Source organism: Pseudorca crassidens, chromosome 10, assembly GCF_039906515.1.
Source record: "Pseudorca crassidens isolate mPseCra1 chromosome 10, mPseCra1.hap1, whole genome shotgun sequence".
NCBI lineage: Eukaryota > Metazoa > Chordata > Mammalia > Artiodactyla > Delphinidae > Pseudorca > Pseudorca crassidens.
Genome location: NC_090305.1, coordinates 68201259 through 68218932, shown reverse-complemented (window position 1 = coordinate 68218932; position 17674 = coordinate 68201259). Strand labels below are relative to the sequence as shown.

General features: G+C 42.6%; 1 protein-coding gene and 1 long non-coding RNA gene across 2 annotated transcripts in view; one reads left to right on the top strand and one right to left on the bottom strand.

Moving 5' to 3' along the window:
- The window catches only part of PRKAR2A (protein kinase cAMP-dependent type II regulatory subunit alpha), an 80372-nt gene extending 67303 nt beyond the window's left edge, over nucleotides 1-13069 (top strand). The window contains exons 7-11 of the mRNA XM_067754338.1: nucleotides 737-838; nucleotides 1012-1086; nucleotides 5245-5310; nucleotides 7880-8021; nucleotides 8510-13069. Of these exons, the coding sequence (XP_067610439.1) occupies nucleotides 737-838; nucleotides 1012-1086; nucleotides 5245-5310; nucleotides 7880-8021; nucleotides 8510-8643 (519 nt within the window). The 3' untranslated portion in view covers nucleotides 8644-13069. The remainder of the gene's footprint in view (nucleotides 1-736; nucleotides 839-1011; nucleotides 1087-5244; nucleotides 5311-7879; nucleotides 8022-8509) is intronic.
- Nucleotides 8011-15744, bottom strand: LOC137232414 (uncharacterized). The gene is made up of 3 exons (XR_010947026.1): nucleotides 14906-15744; nucleotides 14415-14510; nucleotides 8011-8403 (listed from the first exon to the last, which is right to left on the bottom strand). It is a non-coding gene; the product is annotated as an uncharacterized lncRNA (long non-coding RNA).
- Nucleotides 15745-17674: the final 1930 nt, after the last annotated feature.

The following is a 17674-nucleotide window of genomic DNA, read 5'->3' as shown; positions in this document are numbered from 1 at the left end:
GCTGCATGTCCCTCCCCACACACGCATACACATATCTGAGAAGTACCTGACCATAGCTCTGGTTAACTGTCTCTTGAGTATGAATCCGTGACTTGCTGGGGTCAAGATATCTTTCACATGCCTGCCTTCCATTTTGAGTTTCCTACTTTATCTCTCCATTAATTTAAAACCTACCTCTCTTTCAGGTCCCAGACAAATTTATATTTTTGCAACAAAATTATCCTTGATCACTCCAGGCTATCGTGATCTCTCTCTGCAGAATTCTTGTGGCACTTACTTTGTCTCTGTAGTTCATCTAGCACATTTCATATGCTGTAGTTTTTTATTCCTATAAATTTTGTATTGTCTCCCCATTGAGATTATAAAGTCCTTGAGGGCAAGAACCATCTGATTGTTTTATCTCCCTTTTTTGAAGGTGCATCTTTTCACATTAAACAGTGACTGTGAGCTCACAAATGTTTGATTGGGACGTTTTAAATTTTGTATTCTATTTATGACTGACCCATAGGTGGCACCCATTGAGTACTTGATAGCAGGTGACAACATGTGAGACATCTGTCTGGCTCAGGCTACAGATCTTTTTCTCATAGCAATGACTCAGATTGAAATATCATTAAACACTCAGTTGACCCAGTACCTTCCAGAGACCTCTAATGTTTGCTGTGGCATAGTTAATTAAACCATAGATGCTCCCTTATACAGGCATTTACCAGAATTTTCATATCCTTTCTTATAGGACCGTGTGACGTTTAGAAGAATCATAGTGAAAAATAATGCAAAAAAGAGGAAGATGTTTGAATCATTTATTGAATCTGTGCTGCTTCTTAAATCACTAGAGGTAAAGCCTATTTTAATAAGAGTCTGTCTATGGGGATTTAAGCAAAGCTGTTAAAACGATTCTCGTTAGATTTCTTAAATCATACTATTCTAGCCCATTTCAATGTTGTATAGATACTATTTGTGACTTTCAATTAAGACGTTTCCTTATAATTTGTATGTTCATTGTTTCAGGTGTCAGAACGAATGAAGATTGTGGATGTAATAGGAGAAAAGGTCTATAAGGATGGAGAGCGCATAATCACTCAGGTGAGTGGGGGCCTTGTGCAGCACCTTTCCTGGAAGCCACCTCCTGAAGGACTAGTGAATCGTTTGTCCTGTCACTTTGGGGAGCTCATGTTGCACGATACGCAGGCACACTTCCTGCAGAGTGTTCTAAAGCCCATTGATGTTCAGCTCACTGACTTATGCACATCTCTTGCCTCCATTCACCTTTCCTTGGCTTCTGGTGTTTGTTCTTTTGGATGTCATTTTCTTTTAACCCTGAGTAAGCTTCCTGCATCACTGTTAAAACCTGGAGAAGGTCGAAAGGTTGTGTACCTTCTCTCTATGTTTGGCACAAAGTTCCTTTTAGCTAATCTAACACAAACCAGTCTTCAGTGACTGACCAGATTTGTAAGGTATCTTTAGTGTTTTCTTTGTACCTTTTTGTCATGTTATTTTTGGGTACTGTAAGGATCATCACACAGTGGACTGGAACATTATGATGAGTGCTCTGTAATAATTTTCCTAGTCTACTATGTTTCCATTTTTAATTATATATAAAGAGTATTATAGACTTTTCCGAGTCTAAAACTTCTCTGCCAGTGGTTCTGGCAAGAGCACTGGGAAGGGGAATTCCCTGGCAGTCCAGTGGTTAGGACTCCGTGCTTCCACTGCAGGGAGCATGGGTTCGATCCCTGGTCGGGGAACTAAGATCCCACAAGCTGCACGGCGCAGCCAAAAAAATTTTTTTTAATTAAAAAAAAAAGAGCCACTGAGAAGATGTCTGGTTGGTCTGGGTTGGGAAATGTGTCCATACCTGAACCCAGAGCTGGGGCTAGAAGGAAGACTCAGATTGGTCAAGCCTAAATCCCCAGACCACCCCTGAGCCCTGGAGGTGGAGTTGGCCCAACCAGTACCACAGAGATTAATCAGGCTTATCATAAAAGGAGAGAGAGATGCTCCAGAGAAAAAGGACTAACAAAAAAATGATGTCTACTCTAAGTGGCATCTCTAAATGCCTTTGTTTTCTAGATAGCCCCACTGTTAATAATTCTTTTAATTAGAAATTGGTTTGATTCGGTAAATATTTACTAAGATAGACAAGTAGGACCAGATATAAGTGCTATAATGAAAGGAAAAAGAATGGCACTGTGGACTTCCCTGGTGGCGCAGTGGTTGAGAATCCACCTGCCAATTCAGGGGACACCAGTTCAAGCCCTGGTCTGGGAATATCCCACATGCCGTGGAGCAGCTAAGCCCATGTGCCACGACTACTGAACCTGTTCTCTAGAGCCCATGAGCCACAACTACTGAGCCCACGAGCCACAACTACTGAGCCCACAAGCCACTACTACTGAAGCCTGTGTGCCTAGAGCCCATGCACCGCAACAAAGAGTAGCCCCAGCTCGCTGCAACTAGAGAAAGCCGGTGTGCGGCAACGAAGACCCAACACAACCATAAGTAAATAAATAAATAATTAAAAAAAAAAAAAGAGTGGCAGTGAGAATATAGAACAGGATGTATTCTATACGGTTTCATGAAGGAAATGCCCTTTGAGCTAAGCTTAAAGAACAAGTGCAGTTCCAGCAGTTGAGGTCAGGGGAGGATCTTTCAGGGCAAGAGAACAATGTGAGCAAAGGCCTGTGGGTGTAAGCTTTGTTCCACGGCAGGTATCCTAGTATGGTAAGAATGTAGAGCTGAGTTGCAGAAATGGGACATGCTGACTGGCCACATTTGCTTCTGAAGCTGTGGTGCTTTAATTTACTCCCAAAGGACCTCTACTTAATCCTGAAAAGCCCCAGACCTTCAGGAGGTATGTCAAGAGGTATGAAAAACCACAGGGTTTTCTGGGATGTCTGTGTTCTTGAAGATAGGAGTGCTAGGTGGTGATGCAGAATGGACACAAATTAAGATGATAACCACCTTATTATAGACCCCTTTCGGCAGTGTCTCTAGACCAAGGCTTCTCTAAGTGAGGTCCCAGGACTAGCAGCATTAGCATCATATAGGAATGTTAGAAATTCAAGTGCCTGGGCCCCACCCCAGACCTACTGCAGAAACTATGCTTTATGTTGTTTTGTTTGTTTGGTCAACTTTGTTACCCTATATTTTATATACAGTACAATTACCAAGTTTAAGTATACAATTTGAGAGTTTTATAACCATCCCTATAATCATAGTGTACAGCATTTCTGTCATCCCAAAAAGCTCCCTTGTTTGTATTTTAAGTAAATCCCCTCACCCGCTCCCTTGCTCCTGGAAACCACTGACCTGCTTTCTATCGCTCTAAAAATTCCTTTTCTAGAATTTCATATAAATGAAACCATATAATGTGTAGTTTTTTTGTGTCTGACTTGTTTCTCTTAGCATAATGTTTTTGAGATTTATCCATGTTGTTGTATGTATCAGAGGATCATTCCTTTTTATTGCTGTATTGTATTTCTGTATTGCTGTATTGTATTTCATTATACAGATGTACCATAATTCATCTTTCCACTCACCAGTTGAGAGACACTTGGGGTCTTTCCAGTTTTGGGCAATTATGAATAAAGCTGCAATAAGCATTTGCATACAAGTCTTTGTATAGACATATGTTTTTATGGAATTGCTGAGTCATATGGTAAACATAGGTTTAACAAATTGCCAAAATGTTTTTTAAAATGTCTGTACCATTCTGCATTCCCCCAGCAATGTTCAAGAGTTCCAGTTGCTCTGTATCCTCATCAGCACTTAGTATCGAGTCTTTAATGTTAGCCATCCTAGTATGAAGTGGTATCTCATTTTGGTTTTATTTTGCATTTACCTAATGTCTAATGATGGTGAGCATCTTTTCCTGTGATTCCTTGCCATCCATATGTTTTCTTCGGTGAAGTACATCTTTTGCCCTATTTAAAATTAGGTCATTTGGCTTCTTAATATATTGAGTTGTAAGAATTCTTTATGTACTCTGAGAACAAATCCTTTATCAGGCAAATGATTTGCAAATATTTCTCCCAAAATGTGGCTGTGGCCATGGCTTGTCTCTTCATTTTATTAATAATACCTTTTAAAAAGCAAAAGTTTTTAATTTTGACGAGTCCAGTTTGTCATTTTTTTCTCTTGTAATTCACTCTTTTTGTGCCCTATTAAAAAAAAATGTTTGCACAGTTAGTAAGATTTTCTCCTGTTTTACTTCTAGGCAAGCACTGTTCAATAGAAATATTATGTGAGTCACATACAATTTAAAATATTTTAGTAGCCAAATTAAAAAAAATGAAACAGGTGAACTTAATTTTAATAATATATATTTAGCCTAATATATCTAAAATATTACATTTCAACATCTAAGTGATATAAAAATTTAATAATGAGATATTTTACATTTGGGGGATATTCAGTCTTTAAAATTCAATATGTATTTTACACTTACAGCACCTATAAATCTATACAAGCCATAGTTCAAGTGCCCAGTAGGCCCATGTGACTAGTGGCTACTGTATTGAGCCGTGCAGTTCTAGTTTCATAGTTTTAGATCTATGATCCATTTTGAATTAATTACGTGGTATAAGGTTAGGGTTTTTCATGTGGATGTCCAGTTGTTTCAGCACCATTTGTTGAGGAGATTTTCCTATCCCATTGCCTGACACTTGCATTGAAAACCAATTGGCCATATATGTTTGGGTCTATTTCTGGTCTCTTTTTGTTCCATTGATCAATGACTGTCTCTCTGTTAATAATACTGCACTGTCTTGATTACAGTAGCCTTACATAGTAAATCTTAAAATCAGATAGTTTAAGCCCTCCAAATTTTTTGTTCTTTTTCTTTTTTTTTTTTAATAAATTTATTTTAGTTATTTATTTTTGGCTGCATTGAGTCTTCATTGCTGCGCACCAGCTTTCTCTAGTTGCGGTGAGTGGGGGAGCTACTCTTCGTTGTGGTGCGCGGACTGATGCTCTGTGCAGTTACCAGCCGGGGCATATTCATGGAGACAGATGTGAATACTCCATGTTAGGAAGTGAGAGATGTTTGTCAGTCATAGTTAGACTAACATCCCTGGCAATCAGGATCCTCTCGTTTAGTTCTGAATTTGTTAGCCATTTACTGGTTTGTAGGTTTGGAAAATAAATACCAATTCAAGCTCAGGCAATGTGAAAATGATCTATTTCTGTGTCCCTCTTTAATACATATATATGGCTCTGACCTGACCTCCTCTCCCTTTTTAGGGTGAAAAGGCTGATAGTTTTTACATTATAGAGTCCGGCGAAGTGAGCATCTTGATTAAAAGCAAGGTGAGTTTATGTGTGATGGTGTGAGTTATGTCAGGGGAGATCCAGATGCCAGGTATATGCATAGAAAGTAACTGTTTGCTTTAAAAATGTGGAGTGTGTTTAGTGTTTCAAAACCACCATTATGTGAGATATGTGACTGACAATGACCAATGTTTAAGCCCATTCATTGATAAAGATTTAGTATATTTTTTCTTGTTCCTGTTGCCTTTACCTCTGTTACATAATTAATGATATGAGAAATATTGGCCTACAAATCAATAAGAAAAAGGATAAGCACCCTAACAGAAAATGGGGCAATTATATAATAAAAAATACATGTGAGGGGCTTTCCTGGTGGTGCAGTGGTTGAGAGTCCGCCTGCCGATGCAGGGGACATGGGTTCGTGCCCCGGTCCGGGAAGATACCACATGCCGCGGAGCGGCTGAGCCCGTGAGCCATAGCCGCTGAGCCTGCGCGTCCGGAGCTTGTGCTCCGCAACGGGAGAGGCCACAACAGTGAGAGGCCCAAGTACAGCAAAAAAAAAAAAAAAAAAAAAAATACATGTGAGTGTTGAATATGAAAAAGCTTCCTTTTTAGAGTACTAGGAAGGGAGGTCTCTAGGACAGTTATTATTATGGCCATTTGATGGATAGGGAGACCTAGAAAACACAGTGACCTATAGATGGGAAGAGTGATTCTTACCATAAATCCATCATCATCAGATTTCCTGTTTCAATTTTTTTAAGAATAAAGAACTTGTTAAAATACTGAGTTACATATAATACTAAATCAACCTAGTGTAAAACCTTTTATGGAGTATTTTTTGTAAAAGTTAAGCATGGAGAAAGACAGAAAAATATGATTACTGCCTACAAGATGGCTTGCTTCCTAATTAAAAATATATTTTTTTACTTATAGTTTTTAGACTACTGGTATATGTTTGTACATTTCTCATATTCATTGACACCTACTGATCACAGCATAGTGTTGGGTTTGTAGGTCTAGCAGCACTGTGGCACTGGGTTGGGAAAGGGGGAGTTTGTCAGAAATTCAGTCTTGGGCTCTGCCCCAGACCTACTGAATCAGAATCTGCATTGTATCAAAACCCACAGGGGGCTGGTGTTCACAGTACAGTGTGGTAAGTGCTACTCTAGAGAAGGGACTAGGTAGACATGAACACGTCTGCAGTCCCAGAGAATACGACAGAAATTGGAAAGAGAGCATTGGCTTGGAAGGGGCAGATCAACTTCAGAGCAGACATGTCAGGGCAGAAGTGTGAAAGGAGGAAAAGTCAAACCATGTAAGCCAGTGTGGTACTTTTGTTTATTTTTCTAAATTAACCTTCAGGGACTTCCCTGGTGGCGCAGTGGTTAAGAATCCGCTTGCCAGTGCAGGGGACATGGGTTCAATCCCTGGTCCGGGAAGATCCCACATGCCACGGAGCAGCTAAGCCCGTGTGCCACAACTACTGAGCCTGCGTTCTAGAGCCTGCAAACCACAACTACTGGGCCCACACTCTGCAGCTCCTGAAGCCCATGCGCCTAGAGACCGTGGTCTGCAACAAGACAAGCCACCGCAATGAGAAGCCCGCGCACCACAGCAAAGAGTAGCCCCCACTCGCTGCAACTAGAGAAAGCCTACGCACAGCAATGAAGACCCAACGCAGCCAAAATATAATAATAATAACAAATTAACCTCTAAAAAGTTATTTATCTGCCTGTAACAAAGTCGTTCTTAAAGATTTAGACTAATTCTTATTAATGTTATAAGTATTTTTTTACTTAAATTATTGCTTAGCTTAGCAGATGGATTTGTTTAAAAAATATAAGAAACTCTAGATAGTAAATAAAATATAGTACCTTACTTTCAGTAATTTGAAAAGCACAAAGTATAACCTGCTTGATTTCTTAAACCACCAAATTTCAAGGTTGAACATTACTTTTTAAAATATTTAGTTACTTAACTCTTCTAAACAAGTATGGTAGGGGGACCACTAACTTAAGATGCAGGTAGTACCTAAAAATAAAATTTGTCGCCGTAAAGTATTGTCCGTAAAGCATGGCCTCAAGTCAAAAAGAAGTAGCCCTGAATTGTGACTGTTTACCTATGAGAAGCATTGACGTTATTTAGGAAGAATTAGCAAAAGGCCTTGTCTTCTACCCTGTGTCTCAGAGTCAGCATCTACCAAATGGATCGCATTCATATATGTACAATATATAAATATAAAATATATAAAAATATACATTGTTATATATTATATAGTATATTAACATAATTTATATACTATATTAATATATTAATGTATGCTATAATAATATTATGCGCATATATATATATATATATATATATATATACACACACACACACACACACACACACACCTTACCTCTTGGTAAAAGCCAACTCATTTGGTTAAACCAGGCCACTGAGATTAGCCCATGCAGTTTACATGGTACAATTAGAGTCTCTGCAACATGAATTTGTAAGTAATTTGTTAAGTGTACTGAAAAGGGAATGTAAGTGTGTGCAACTGGATGTGCCTAGTTGTGATTCTGGAATCAGCCCTGGTCATGTTCTCCACCTGCTCTAGACTAAAGCAAACAAGGATGGTGGGAACCAAGAGGTCGAGATTGCCCGCTGCCATAAGGGGCAATACTTTGGAGAGCTTGCACTGGTCACCAACAAACCCAGAGCTGCTTCGGCTTATGCAGTGGGAGATGTGAAATGCTTAGGTAAGAAAAATTCTATATGCATTAGTGTTGTGTTTTTTTCTAACATGCAGTATTTTTTTCCCATCAGCAAGCCTTGACTTACTCTGTCAGCTCTCACTCACACCTAGGCTTGAACAGTTTGTGTGACCAACCAGAAATGGGTTCATGTGTTCCTTTAGCAAACATTTTTGAGAACTGACAATAGCCTATGAACAGCCATATAGACGCCTTGGCTGTGTGGAAAGAGCAATGATGGAGACAGGTGTCCAGGGCTGTGTGGGAACAGAGGGAGTGAGGGCTGCTGCGCTCTGCAAAGTCTCAAACTTAGATGACATAGTCCTGCTGTGTTCACATAGAAACATCCCTTCTTTCTCCAAGTGTCCAGTATCCAATAGTCCAGTTCCTACAACATGAATGGATATGTTTAAGAAAAGGTTTGCATGAGGGAAATGACTGAATTATTGGTGTAGAGAACTTATTCTCTCCCTCACCTCTTTTTAACAATGCAGTTATGGATGTACAAGCATTTGAGAGGCTTCTGGGGCCCTGCATGGACATCATGAAGAGGAACATCTCACACTACAAGGAACAGCTGGTGAAGATGTTCGGCTCCAGCATGGATCTGATAGATCCTGGGCAGTAGGTGTGCCACACCCCAGAGCCTTCTCAGTGTGACACCAAAACCTTCCAGTCAGCCACAGAACACAAACAGAAAATGTGACAGAACCGTTCCTGCTGTTGCCACCACCACTGCCATTGCTATGGCTGTGGGCGTTTAGAAAACTTGAAAGTCAGCACTAAAGGATGGGTAGAGGTTCAACCCACACCTCCACTTTGCTTCTGAAAGCCCATTATTAGACCACTTGTAATGATTACTCCAACCCAGTTTTCACATCTTTGGTTCAAAATGGCATGTCTCTCCAAAAATTTAAGTGCCTGATACAAAGTCCAAAGTGTAAACATCTTCCTTTCCTCTCTTGCTGCTACTGTTGCTTTTAGAAGTTACCACAGGTTGGCACAAACCTGTTGTATAACTGTAGACACCCTCCCCCAACCTTTTATAGCCTTCCGTTTCCTCATTTGTCCTTTGAGAAAGTCCACAACTGTAGCCTTTGGCTTTACCATCAAAAATGGTGGCAGATGTGATGGAGGTCTGTGGTCCTGTGGCATTGTACTGTCTGCTGACAGTGGCACACATGACAGCTGTCCCCAAACTCTCAGTGATGCTTAGGGAGAGACCCTGCCCAGGGCCCAGCAGGTCAGCACCCCAAAGCACACTGATCAGACATCGGAACCCACGTTAGAGCAGAAAATTTGAGTTTAGCACATTTTACAGGTAGCAGAGAGCCAGGGAAGGTTTTCTGGGTTGGGGGCGGGGGTGTTTTATTTTGTTTTAGTAGATTTTGTTTTGTTTAATCTCTGTGCAGTTTGCATGAGTGAATTGCTGTCCATTTATAAGGAGCTGGGGTCTGGGAGTGCCATCACTGTATCTGACCTAAATACTTTCCTGGGCAACTCCTGCCCATCTCTTATTACCAGTTGCTCTTACTGATGGCAGTGTGCTGGCAAAGAGAGACCTTTCCCTCTACTCCAGAGTTGTTATGTAGCTTTGCTGTTGAACCATCAATTTTTAAACTCTTTAAAGAAGCAGCAGCTATTTTTTTGGAAAAAAAAACCGAACTCTCTATTTAGAGAATTTCCCTGGACATATTCATATATATATCAGTTTGTCAGCTGACTCAGGCATTCATCTTAAAGATCAGCTCTTTTTGTTAGTTTTTAAAAATCAGCATCATTTACAATTTCATAGAATTACTGCAAAGACCTTTCTAATTAAGATGTTAGGATGGGCTTCCCTGGTGGCGCAGTGGTTGAGAGTCTGCCTGCCAATGCAGGGGACATGGGTTCGTGCCCCGGTCCAGGAAGATCCCACATGCCGTGGAGCGGCTGGGCCCGTGGGCCATGGCCACTAAGCCTGTGCGTCTGGAGCCTATGCTCCGCAACGGGAGAGGCCACAGCAGTGAGAGGCCCGCGTACCGCAAAAAAAGAAAAAAAAAAGATGTTGGGATATTTAGGGTTCCAGTTGTTAATCCCAGAGGAAAGTAATTTAGCTTGTATTTTAAAACTTTTTAAACCTTTTGATTATATCAGGTGGAAATCTAATGAATTATCGTAATTAACCAGATATATTTCAGAATGAAATTTTTTTTCTTCAGAATAACCTAGAATCAGATGCTACAAGAGATCCTAAGAGCAGTATGAAATTTACCTAAAGATAAATTTGGATGTCATAGCCAAGTTTATATTAAATCAAGAGGCCCTTTCCAATATGAATTTTTTAAACTTGTATATCTCAATAAATCCCTAAGCGATTACATGCTGGGGCTTGAGTCATTCCTGTTGTAGACAGTGATAGAGACCATATGGTCACCTTCCATTGTCCTCCTAAGCCAGGCTGTCTGCTTTTGCCATGAATAGTATGGTCAAGAGATTTTCAGAGTGGTGACCCATCACAACCTTGGTCAGTTCTCCCTTTTTCTTGTGCTCCATGAAGTGAAAGCAGAAGGACTCTTTCAGACTGCCCTAGGTAGCCTGCCTTACAGCTCTCAGAATTGTGAAACATTGTAACTAATACTCCAAAACAGGAGCTAGCACTGGGAAAGCCTGTGTGGTTTTTCCCACGGTTCTGAGGTTCTTATTTTCTATGGTGTTGCTTTATTATCAAATATAAATTAAGAAAGCAGATATTGCACTTTAGCAGACAAGAACCATACCTGTTTCTTACACAGGTAATAGGTACATTCAACTTCAGGAGTGACACAGAGGTGTAGCCCCCAGACTGTGTAAGGACTCTGTTTAAACACTGAGCGGGTGAACTTCCCTGGTGGTGCAGTGGGTAAGACTCTGCGCTCCCAGTGCAGGGGGCCTGGGTTCGATCCCTGGTCAGGGAACTAGATCCCACATGCATGCCACAACTAAGGAGCCTACATGCTGCAACTAAGGAGCTGGCAAGCCACAACTAAGGAGCCTGCCTGCCTCAACTAAGACCCAGCGCAACCAAATAAAATAAATGTTTTAAAAATAAAAATAAATAAATAAACAAACACAGTGGATGCTCCCTTACACCCCGCATGCCAGCATTAGTTAGGGCCAGCTGTGAACTCCGACCCAGTCACTCCCGCAGGCTGCTAGGGATGGGACTTCTCATCTTGCCCTCTTTCACATCCCAGTTCAATCTTCCCCTTCATAGGAGCCTCTTTGACACCCCCAACTTACTGATGCTTTCGGTTTTACAAAGTAGATTCATCAGGCTTAAGTCTTCCTGCTCTAGCTGCGGATTGACATATGGATCATCAGTCCAGACCCTCACTGCGTATAGGGCCCCTTGAGGATCTGACTTGAGGAAGGGAGACTTTACAGGGACCAGTGTGAGTGAAAAGGACACAGCCATTACCAAGGTGCCAGGAGTCTGACAGTGTTCCAATTCTCTTTACAGCATGAGGAATCGAAGGTGGCAGACCAAGTTCAGCTCAGGACTCTGGTGTCCACATTGTGCTGGGCAAGTCCTGCACTGAGAGTTGAGCCTCACAGGGAGGAGCATGTGTTGGGAAGAGGTCTTTTTTTTTTTTTTTTTTTTTTTTCCGGTACGCGGGCCTCTCACTGTTGTGGCCTCTCCTGTTGCGGAGAACAGGCTCCGGATGCACAGGCTCAGCGGCCATGGCTCACGGGCCCAGCCGCTCCGTGGCATGTGGGATCTAACTGGACCGGGGCACGAACCCGCGTCCCCTGCATCAGCAGGCGGACTCTCAACCACTGCGCCACCAGGGAAGCCCAGGAAGAGGTCTTTTTGATAATTGTTTTATACTGTTCTCTTCTATGATGGTTTAGAGCTTCATGCTGTCTTTTCTGGCTTTGCTATTGATTTTGCATGGTGGAGAATGTACCTGAGAGCCTTGAGGTTCAAGCTGCAGTATCATTCTTCCTGCTGGCCCCAGTTTATCACACCCACTTCCTTCTTTTGGTTGTATTCTCTGAAGGAAGGGTTCATCTGCTCTGTCCTCTTAGTCCATAGTCCTTATATATAAATATGTTATGTATAATTGCAGTAGATTCTTAGAAATCAGGGTGGAGCTTTTCTTTGAACAGTTTAACGAGCAAATTCAGCAGCAAAGTGTCAAGAAATGATTCTCCAGCCAGGAGAGGTCATGTTCATCCTCTTATTGCCCAGATTCTCTAGTCACAACGGTACAGTAGTCAGTGAGAGGTGCCACTGGCACCCAACAGCCCCTGGGCATACAGCATTTCCATGTCCTGTCACAGTGTACAAACAATTCTCTCATTTAGGAAAATTGAACGAGCATTTTTGCACAGAGAAAAATGAAAAAGACCCATGAATGTTATCTTTTATATTTTGTTTTCAGTTGGCTAATGTTGAATTTTTTGTTCTTGACATGCACTTGTAAACCAATCTTGCCAAGATACAAGTTGTTTTGGTTTTTCACTACAATTACCTCTTGTTCCTCCTGTCCTGACTGCTGACGTTCCTCAATGATTCTAATGTCTATTTTATGGGAAGCAGCCTTCCCATGGGTTTCCTTTTACACACTGCAGGGCTATCTTTATACTTCTAAAAAAAAGGAGAAAACTGTCACTAAACTCATGGGAGATTTGCAGAAAACCATTTAGCCCACCTTGAGCAAAAGGTAGATTCCTCATTGTTTTCCTAAGTTCATTGTAACAAAAGAAATCTAATTCAGCATTATTGTGCTACCTCAAAGGTAAAAATGTTTTAAGGTCTTTTTTGGTCCTGAGTTCTACACATAGTGTTTGAAATGTCTCTCAGTTGGAATTATTTTTAAATCATTGGGGAGAATCTTATTTTAACCTGTTTTACACTTGTATTTTAATCTCAGAAGAATAAGTGATTAGAAGGTGATCAATTCTTGCTCTGTAGTATTGAACATATGATTAAATCATTGTTTGCCATAAACAAGGTTGGGTTTTTTAAAAGGAAACTCTAGGGCTCAGCTTTGCTCTTGGTTAATAAAGGCTGACAAATCATATCTGAATTTTTGGTGCAGCCTTGTGTTGTGTGTTTGTCCTCATTTCAGGGTTCTATCCATCAGCATTCATCTAGCAGGTACATTTTTGAGATTGGGGTGTGAGCTCTTAAAAATTAGAGAGGAGGCCTGGACATATATATTAGGGTTCTCCAGAGAAACAGAACCAATAGCATGTATGTGTGAGGTATGTGTGTGTGTGTATATATAAAGAGATTTATGGGAATTCCCTGGCAGTCCAGTGGTTAGGACTTGGTGCTTTCACTGCCATGTCCCCAGGTTCAATCCCTGGTCAGGGAACTAAGATCCCACAAGCTGCACAGCACAGCCAAAAAAATAGAGAGAGAGAGAGATTTACTATAAGGAATTGGCTCACACAGTTATGTAAGTTCCAGGATATGAAGGGCAAGTTGGCAAGCTGTAGACGTAGGAAAGCTGATGGTTTAATTCTAGTCTGAGTCTGAAGACCTGAGAACCAGGAGCGCCAATAGCATATTTCCCACCCAAAGGCTGGCAGGCTTAAGACCCAGGAAGAGATGATGTCCCAGTTTGAAGGCAGTCAGGCAGGATAATTCTCTCTTACTTGGGAGAGTCAGGCTTTTTGTTCTGTTCAGACCTTCAACTGATTGGATGAGGCCCACCCACATTAGGGAGGGCAATCTGCTTTACTCAGTCCACTGATTTAAATGTTACTTTCATCCAAAACCACCTTTTCAGAAACTCTCAGAACAATGTTTGACCAAATATCTGGGCACCCCATGGCCCGTAAGTTGACACATAAAATTAACCATGACAACATGGTATTTGAATTGTTTGGGGATGGTGTACAAGGGCATCCAATATATCCCTTGCTGGGGAAGATATACTCACCAATGAAGCCCAGCAGAAAATATCTCCTGTCTGACAATATTGATTATTTCCTTCTCTGTAACATGGCTGTAACCAGAACTAGCAATGACTCTGCGATAGCCTGCTGTATTTATAGTTTGCTTCCTAGTGTCCAAAGGAAGCTCATTCTATAACAAAATCATGTTCCACTTTGATCTTGCCTTCACCTGGCAGTACAAAAGGGCCAAGTAATAAGTGAATATAAAAAATATCCACGTGGGGCCCAAGAAACTAGTAGTTGAACCCTCAAAGCCAAACTGACCTTGTTTCAAGGCTTTAAAAATTAAATATGGTTTGGCCTTTGTGGTTTTGGTGGTGGTATTGCTATGAACAATTAGGAAGTGCCAGGACTATGACAAGATCATATGGTCCACAGTCTCAGCCTTGAAGAGTGAATATCTTAGGAGGACTTTGCTTTCTATGTATGTTCTAACAGGAAGCTAGAAATCTGTGCCATCAAAATTACCTGAATATTGGGACTTCAATGGCTGTCCAGTGGTTAAGACTCTGCGCTTCCACTGCAGGGGGCATGGGTTCCATCCCTGGTTGGAGAACTAAGATCCTGCATTCCACGTGGTGTGGCCAAAAGTTAAAAAAAAAAAAAATTACCTGAATATATCCTTAGCAATCTTAGTGCATCAATTTTATAGCAACAGAGTTAAAACAGTATTACTTATAATGTGATTAAGGAAATTGGGGTTGTTTCACAAGACATTCATGTTAAATATGAATTTTGCTTCCTTTACCCATCCTCTCTACAGACAAATGCCTTATCACAGATGATGGCCAGTGATACATACTGTTACCTGATTGGGGAAATGCAGAGTGTCAACCAGGAACATATTAAATAATCAGTTGTGAATTCAGATGAGATGAGTATTATCTAAGTTCTGAATTAGAATGTCAGAAATTAGGTCTGAGTCAGCTCATTTGTTCATTGAACAAAATCTTGATTACCTGCTGTGGCCATTCCTGACACTGTTTAAATCCCAGGAATTATCAAGAGTAATGACGCTGGGGTCCGAAGGGCATTCCTGGACTTTTCCTCCAGTGCTATGGAGCTTATCCTCATGTTTCTGGACTCACATGGACAGCAGCCCCAGTCTCCTATTTCAAGGATGATCATGCTTCCAGTGCCTGTTGTTGCCCTTGGTCATGCTGCTCTTCTCTATATGGCTCCCATTGCCTCTTCTTAAAGTGAGTAGTTTGGACACACAAGCATGCAATGTTCCTCACTGCTTTAGCTTGCATCACATAATTATGGTTACAGAAGCATCTAGGAAGCTGTCGAAAGAGAAAGACTAGATTTAAGATTTTAAGGAAAGCTCCCTCCAGGTAAGGACATCTCAGAAATTGTCATCTTCATACTAGTCATCCTAAATATCAAGATTAAGTTTGGCTGGATATGCCTTTCTGGCCTAGGTTGTCTACTCTGATGATGTGCTAAGAATCACATTTTGTGGGAAGTGTCTCTTTTGTGTGACATTTCCACCCCTTCCTCTTTGACTCTTTCCCAAATAGAATCCTTGATCCTGTGGGCATTTCTCTCTATTCTGTGTCTTTAAGTACACAGAGTCAAGCAATGCCCAGCCCATTTGAAGACTACAGGGCAGGAGGCTGACCAGACCGGAATATGAAACCACAGGGGGACTGGGAGCTACCGCAGACACTAGGAAAGCGAGCAGGACCTGACTTCACTAATCAGTCCATCCTGACAGGCAGAAGAATGGGTATTTGCCAGTCAGCTCTTGGGGAAGAGCTGTCGAAACAGATAGTACCAGCCAAATCTCCATGGCCCTTCCTCCCTCTGCAGAATTGCACTGAGGCAAGGGTCAAAAGCCACTGTATATGCTGCTGAAAGCTAGGATCCAGCAATCTCCTCTCTGGCTAGGCCCTCCAATCCCCAGAAAGAGGAGGCAGAGATGTGCAGCTGTATTTTTTTTTTTTTCCTAGCAAACAAGTAAAAAGGAAGAGCTAAAGTCCAGACCCACCAGATGAGCAGACCAGCACTTTCCAGCATAATATTCAAGCATAGTTAAACTGGACATTTTTATTCTGAAAATGAAAGGCCTGGGCGTGAAGGGACACCTGCAGTACACATTCCCATACCTGCCATGAGCCCATCCCAGACAGCTGAAGAAGCAAGGGACCTGAAGCTAAGTCTTAGGCCTGTAGGACAGGCAGGGAAGAGGCCTTTGAGGCAGATGTGCATTAGTTCCAGGCAAGTGAGAATCCTGCATGAGCCACCTTGGACCACTGGCATCCTGTCTCGGAGCTGTGCGGCCAGCCCCATGCCTGGGGTGAGAAATAGGGCCATGCATGGGCTCAGATGCCCCCAGGAATCGGCCTGGACCTCTAAATGAGGGGCTCTTCCCTCTGGCAGCTCTGGAAGCCATAGCACTTTCCCAAACAGGATGGAGCTGGGGGACAGAGGGTATATGACCCGCAGACCTCCAACTCAGGCACTGCTTCTACCTCAGAACTCACGATGGTTCCACCAGGCTGGCAGCTCCTGCCTGAGGCGAGTCAGACGAGGATGAGTTGGAGTTCTCATCTAGGGCCTTCGCTTGCTCCACTGTGAAGAAAGAGGTAGGCTTATGGGAAGGCATCCACCCCCACTGCCCTTGGCTTTGCCCACAGGCATTGGCCCAGGAGGATTCCAGCCTTGCCTCTCACATGCCTGGGCTGGGCCAAGGCCCAACTACAGTAGGTGGCTGGAGCCCAGTGGCTGGTGTGGTCTCTCCCATTGTGCTCACTTTAAGCTGGGCATCTTGGGCTCACAGAAAAAGCAGCCCCTACTCTCTGACAGAGCTGGCCTGATGACTGAAAACTAGGGTGGGTTATCCTAGTACCTGATAAATGGGTGAAACTATTTTATAACATAAGAGGGCGAGCCTCATATCTGGGACCTGGTCGAAGGGCCAGGTTTACAACATGCAAGTGAAGGTACATTAAAAGTGCAGGTGTAGGGGCTTCTCTGGTGGCGCAGTGGTTGAGAGTCCGCCTGCCAATGCAGGGGACACGGGTTCGTGCCCCGGTCCAGTTAGATCCCACATGCCACGGAGCGGCTGGGCCCATGAGCCATGGCCGCTGAGCCTGCGCGTCCGGAGCCTGTGCTCCGCAACGGGAGAGACCACAACAGTGAGAGGCCCGCATACCGCAAAAAAAAAAAAAAGTGCAGGTGTAGGGCCCACTGAGACCAGGCTGGCCTCCAACACAATGGGAATTTTTCCGAGTGCCTCTCTAGAGTCTTCACTTCCCACATGTGCTGGTAACAAGGGTGTATGTGTCGAGGATGCTGGGAATCACCTCCACTCTGGCCCTGTGGAATCATTTTCTTGGTAATTTTGCTGCCTTTTGTTTTGGGGAAAAAAAAAATCTTAGGAATGATTTGCAGCCAGCCCCTCACCACATGGACCAGTCCCAGGCCTGGCTGGGGTTGGGGGAACATCTGGGATTTGAGTCCCTCCCCTGCCCAGGTGAGAACATCATGTTCCCTACTCAGAGATGCATATCCAACCCTTGAGTGCTGGGGGCCCTGGGAAGACTCCAGGCTGGAGAGGGTGGGGTTGAGTGAGAATGACCAGCTCTATTTGAGAAACAGGAAGGGAAAGGAATTCCGAGAGATGTCTGATCCCAGAACAACTGTATGCACTCCCATCCCCACCGCTCCCCAGGCCCAGGCCCTAGCAGATAGGAGCGCTACCTCAATTCCAGCCCCGGGCC